The sequence below is a fragment of the Stegastes partitus genome, unplaced genomic scaffold (assembly GCF_000690725.1).
Source record: "Stegastes partitus isolate 25-593 unplaced genomic scaffold, Stegastes_partitus-1.0.2 Scaffold132, whole genome shotgun sequence".
Classification (NCBI taxonomy): domain Eukaryota; kingdom Metazoa; phylum Chordata; class Actinopteri; family Pomacentridae; genus Stegastes; species Stegastes partitus.
In genome coordinates, this window is record NW_007577863.1 from 827596 (window position 1) to 833612 (window position 6017).

Genomic DNA, 6017 nt, shown 5'->3' on the forward strand with positions numbered 1-6017 from the left:
ACATTTCAAGGCATAGTACAACATATACACATTTGAAGTCTCTCGTGTGTCTTCTCATCAAACAGACATACAGTCATTCATTAGTCAATCATGATTCATCAAACAACACTCCAGAAAGGTTCCAGAGTCAGATAGCAGTTTGCTTGGCATTGTGACTAGACTTGCACAGCACTGTTTGTACATACGGAAAATAGTCCGTTTTCAGTTCTGCTAATGCTGCTGTCACTTGGTAGTATTGGTTGGTAGTAAAAATTACCATGAAAAACCAACAGACAGAGACACATATAGTGTGTCACTGTCTGTTAAAATGTTTGTCACTGGAGTTTGTACAGTGCTACAGCCTAAACCTTTCTATCACAGGTGGACATTAACACTGTGAAGCTAACAGGTTACTCTACCTAGAAGAACAGCAGGCAGTGCAAGGCGGTAGACTGAGCTGCTGCCTTGCCTAAGGGCATGGTGTCGGGCGATGAAGAACCCACGTCTGAGTAGGACAGCCATGACACACTAAAGAGAGTGAGAGAAGGGAAAAGGTAAGAGGGAAAATGAGAGAAGTACAGTTGTTAGATTCTTCTATAACCCCAAAAGTGTCCATTGGTGGGATTCACTGACCGTTCCTTTGGCTGTGCTTTAGTTAAGAACATAACTGTGCAACGTTAAAACCACTACCCTGACTTATCGAACTCTTTTAGTAATCACTGCTATATTTTGTTTCTGGAAAATACATTCAAACAAGACACTGAGAGAATGTTTATGCAGGTTGCTTTGTTCAAGACTTAACTGATATAAACAGGAATATATTTTAGTTAATTCCCTTTAGTTGATGATGCATGGAACTGTTACAGTTATCTGACTGGCAAACCTACAGACAATTTATGTAAGACTAAAACAAGAAATGCTACAGACAGTTATTAACAGAGGGGATGCGCTCTGCCGGGGTGAAAGTGGGCGGGATAGCGGTCCCAGTTCTGTTTCCAGCAGCGGCGGAAGCGTGAAGGAGGGGTGTAGCGGGCGAATATTCGAATATCAAAATCGCTATCCAGACACCACCACAACGACCGAATATTCTGATTTTCAGGTCCAGCCCTAAGACTGGTTCAGACACACAAAGCACCAGCTTTTTCTCCACTTTGTCCTCCATGAAGGCAAGACGCCTCGTTTCTAGTGGCTACCCGGTCACAGATCATAGCACACAGGTGCCAGCAGGCGACTGTATGGTTGTCCGAGGGAAACGACAGGAAGAGCTGGGTATCATCAGCATATGGTGTGAGAACCCATAGGCGTGGATTACTGCACCAAGTGAGGTTGTGTATATTGAGATGAGGAGGAGACCAAGCAACTGCGTTTTTTCCAAAAGTTTTGGATAACAGGTATGATTTTGTAGCACGTGGTGAGTGAGGCAGGTTACATGTGTAGATTTTCTTATAATTTTCTTATATCAATCCCGACTTACGCTTTTCAATAATTTATACATGGAGCTGCTTACAGTGTTCTTTTGTCTTTGTGGTTTAGTTATAGAAAGGAAGACTGACTCACCCGCGACTAGGATTACACGTACAGGTGTCTTTGTACTATTACTCGAGACACATTCACTGTATGAATACTTATGGAAACACTTATTTTACATTTCAGATGTTTAATTATTTGGCATTACTTTGCAAAAATCTGTTTTCATTTTGACATGAAAGAGTACTTTTTAGGTAAATTCTTGTCAAAAAAAGACAAATACAAATCTGGACCTTGCATTTTCTCCGCTGCTGTTCTGCATAGACCTGAACCCTTTAAGCCACATCAACACAAAGAGCAGATATGGACGCAGGTTCAGAAGTGGAGTGACCATTAGCCATATCCTGTAAATGGATGACATCTGTCTGTACGACAGGAGTGAACACAACATCAGCTTTACAATCTAGCTCTACAGGATCTACAACAAGGACTTTATTGCCATACACACTTGATGTGTGGCTGCATAGGGGCAAATAGAGGAGCAACCAAAAGGTAGAACAGCATACATAGGATAGCTAGATGTCCCACAGACTAATGGGAGCCAGAGTGAGAATGCAAAGAAGTCAGCAATAGCTAAATGCCTCCAGAGGGTTAGACAGTTGCTGAGAAGCTAGATAAGTGGTAGGAATAGGATCCACGCCTTACCGGTTACCCAGCTGGCCACAAGAACAGATGAATGCCACTGAGGTCTACAGAAGAAAAAGCCTCCAAATGCACAATGTTCCACCCAAAATCCAGAATCCTGAGACTCTTTAACCCCTGTCAGACATGTACTTCATTCTGCTGTTCTGATGGAAACGTTAAGTCTGAACAGCATGCCGTCATATTACCAAATCGGCACGTACAAGCACTCAGGAGCTGTGAGAAGGGATTTAGAGAAGACACTCTTCACAGTATCTGTCAAAAACNCCACCTTGCAGCCCTTATGGAAAAACAAACATTATTGAAATGCTGCTGTGTTATTTGTATTTTGAGGTGTTAAAAAGCACACCATTGATTATGGACAGGTTTTAAGAAAGATGTAACTTCCTGAAAGTCATTTGCTGAATGTCACCTAACGTAATGAATAAAACATCATGGTTACACCTGGTTTGTGATTTTCTCTGAATAATATCTGAATGAAGAAAGGATAACGCTGACATGTATGTAACTGTCAAATACAGCATAAAAGGACAATGATTTAGATTTGGGAAAATGTACATAAAAGTTCACTCTCTTTTTCAAAAATCAAGATTATGTGGGTAAATAAAATGTTGCCCTAGAGGGTACTGTGGCATAAACAAAACAAAAGATTTGTCACTACAAATGACTTACTCCTCCATACTCATGGCTAGAAACATGATTCCACTTTTAAATTAAGTTGGCCATGTCAGTTTGTAAACATCTTGTCTGTTCTAATTAATCAGACATTAATGTTCAAAAGAGGACTGAATAAAATAACTAATATCTCAAAAACTGCAAAAGCAATCTAAAGGGAAATTTGGCAGTTGGCTGACCTATCAAATGCTTTGCAGTCAAAACCTGTCACAACAGCACCACCATGTGGCCAGTGTCGACACTACAATACTCTGAAACTCGAACATGCTCTGTGACAGGTTTTCATATACATACATATATATAATTACCAGTTGCTCAGTAGGTTAAATCTGTAGGTCGCTGCCAGTTTCAACACCTGTGAGCACGCTGTGAAACCTGAGAGGCTGCTGCTGCTGCTGCAAGCCAGTTACAGGAAGTACAAGAAAAGTGTAGAAGCAGCAGGCGTCTGTGGCTGCAAGCAGCATGCAACATTTTCAGCAATCACGCTGCATTTTCTCCTGAAACTGCAATGTAGTTTGAATACAAATCCTTTTTTTTCTGCATGTAGTGCCATTTATTTATTTATGTATTTATTTATTTATTTGATATTGGAATGGTATCATTAATAATCAATAATCAACAACCTTTTGCTTCTGCTCCTTTATTTGACACAAGCGTTACTATCTTTCTTTGTCCTTTTTTCTCTGTTTTTCATTTTCTATGCACTGCTTTATCCTCTGTAAGGTTGCAGGGGGGCTGGAGTCAGCTGACCTAGGGCGAAGGCAGCTTACAACCTGGACAGGTCACCAGTCTATCACAGGGACTGCACAGAGACAGACAACCATGCACACACATTTACAATTTAGACCCAACTCACAATTTAGAATCACCAATTAACCTCAGCATGTCTTTGGGACTGTGGAAAGAAGCTGGTGAGAACCCATGCACACTGTTGTCTCACCAGCTTGAAGGTTTGGGTCGGATCTCGGTCTGGGGTCGTTGGTCTTTCTGTATATGTGCATGTTGTGTCTGCGTGGGTTCCCACCAGGTGCTCCGACTTCCTCCCTCAGTCCAAAGACATGCTGTCAGGTGATTGTAAATCCGTAGGTATAAGTGTAAGTGTGCTTGGTTGTCTGGCTCTATGTGTTGGCCCTAATGGGAGATGTGTCCAGGCTGTCCCCCGCCTTTGTCCTAAGTCAGCTGGGATAGACTCCAGCCCCCCGCGACCCTAGTAGGGATAAAGTGGTGCACAGAAAATGGATGAATGGATGAGATCTTGTTCTACATGTAGTTATAGGAAACATCCATACACACAATAATGTCACTACAAACTAAGTTTCAGCTCCTTTTAACGTTCTTTCAAAACAGGTTTTACATTTATTGTTGGTGAGTCGCTTTAATCTGACCTGTCACAGGCTCTGTGCTCATCGCAGCTAAGCGTAGTGTTTTTATGGACATCTCAGTTTGTAATAGATGTGAAATTGTAGAGCAAAGTAAATGAAAAAACTCACAATAGTTTGTGTGTGTCTTTGTTACTTAAACTGTCTTTTAAGCTCTCTGTGACTTAAAAAGACCGATGATTGTACTGAAATGTGATTGCCTGATGTCCAGAGTTTGTCCTGTATGCATAGCAAGGCTGTTTCACTCGTATTTTTCATGAAGGAGTGGTGTTGAGGTTTCCTTATGTTTGGATTGATTTATGTTTTGGAAGCATGAAAGTGTGAGACAGAGCCTGAAAGTATGTCTGTCCTGCCATGCGTTGGCAAAGACTTGGTTGCACTGAGAAACACTGATAACTGCAAGTTGCTGCATTTTATTTTACATTTAATGACATAAATGGAATGAGGTTGCACATCTCCCGGTGAAACTGAAGAGTGAATGTGCCCAGGACGTGTCCAGCCAAATTTAAACTCTGACGTCAAGATTATGTTTCTGTTTATCCTCCTGGATTTTCTTTTTAGCTTCCTAACTCTGTCTTTTGTTTGTTAGTGCATAAGCAAATATTTCTGCTCTAAAAACATCTTTTGTCCCATCCCATAAGGTGGTATTGTTTCAAATTTCCGTCGGCAAACAAACTTGCTGAAAGTAGGTTTTTTTTTGGTTTTGTTTTGGTTTTTAATCAGTATGGTTGAGCTGAAGGCTCCTGATGATCTGAGATAGAATAACATGAATGCAAACCAGAGTAATTTGTAATCATTGGTTGTCAGATGTAATGTTTAGCAGCCATTGAATTCTCTGTGATGTCAGCCATAGGCTTCCTGAAGAGCAGCTTTAAGGTTTAATGTGGTGGCTCTGGCTGTCATCCTCTGGCAGAAATTAACTTTGCTTAACTCCCACATAATCCAAGAAATAGGCAAGAGGTTGAGTGTGAGTGGAAATGAGGTGGCCATGTAAATGTCTTGAGCCATGGACAGCCCCTATAACGGTGCTCACTTATTGCATCAAGTTGCTCCGCCAGTAATAATTGTAATAATACTTTCTGTATGTAAGCGATCTTGGTGATGTAGGATGACAACATTGGATTGTGTTGCTATGCTTACTTTTGATGGTGATTCTAAAATATAAACTGTCACTTTTCTGTAACTTCACTTTGTTTTTAATGTGCTCTTGTGCTTCAACCAGTTTATTCCTTCTTCACAGTTGTCTTTGTTTCACTTTCTGATTCATGCCATATCTGTGTACGTGCAATGTGCACATAGCCCTAATTACATCTTAATTAGTATCACTGTTGTGCTTATCTCGCTGCTGTCACGTGAAAACTTCTGGTTCCGGATCAACAAAGCATTGGCAACCTGTCCAGAGTGTATGTATGAAAGATGATTAGAAAGTGGAGGAATGGGAAAAATAAAGTTATATTTTTTATCTGATCTTATTAACACACGTGTTGCTGTCCGTTAGCACATGTTTGGTGTAACTGCTTCATCATGTGCTGTATGTTTGCAAACTCATTGTTCCCTTTTTACTTTGGAACTTTTCAAAACTTTTGCACAGGACCTCTCTTTATACGGATTTCCGTCGTGTACCTCTAAATTCCAGACTTGTCAGCTGTTGGGGGACACGAGGTGGAATCGGTTACCTCCAGACATTCTGTATGTAACTGCACAGTTTTTAGATGTAAGGCATTGCTCCGCTCAGACTTGAGCACTGTTAGTGGTCTTGAACGCAGCCCAGTTGGTCGACTGCAACTTCACCTCTACGTCATTTCCGTCACACGA

General features: G+C 41.0%; 1 protein-coding gene across 3 annotated transcripts in view; it reads right to left on the bottom strand.

The window, feature by feature from the left end:
• msrb3 (methionine sulfoxide reductase B3) overlaps window positions 1-6017 on the bottom strand; it is a 28514-nt gene that overhangs the window by 15146 nt on the left and 7351 nt on the right. The window contains exon 2 of one of the 3 annotated variants that reach the window (XM_008278779.1): window positions 399-507. The exons of the other annotated variants lie outside the window; for them this stretch is intronic. Within the exon in view, the coding sequence (XP_008277001.1) occupies window positions 399-501 (103 nt within the window). The 5' untranslated portion in view covers window positions 502-507. The remainder of the gene's footprint in view (window positions 1-398; window positions 508-6017) is intronic. 3 annotated transcript variants of the gene reach the window in all.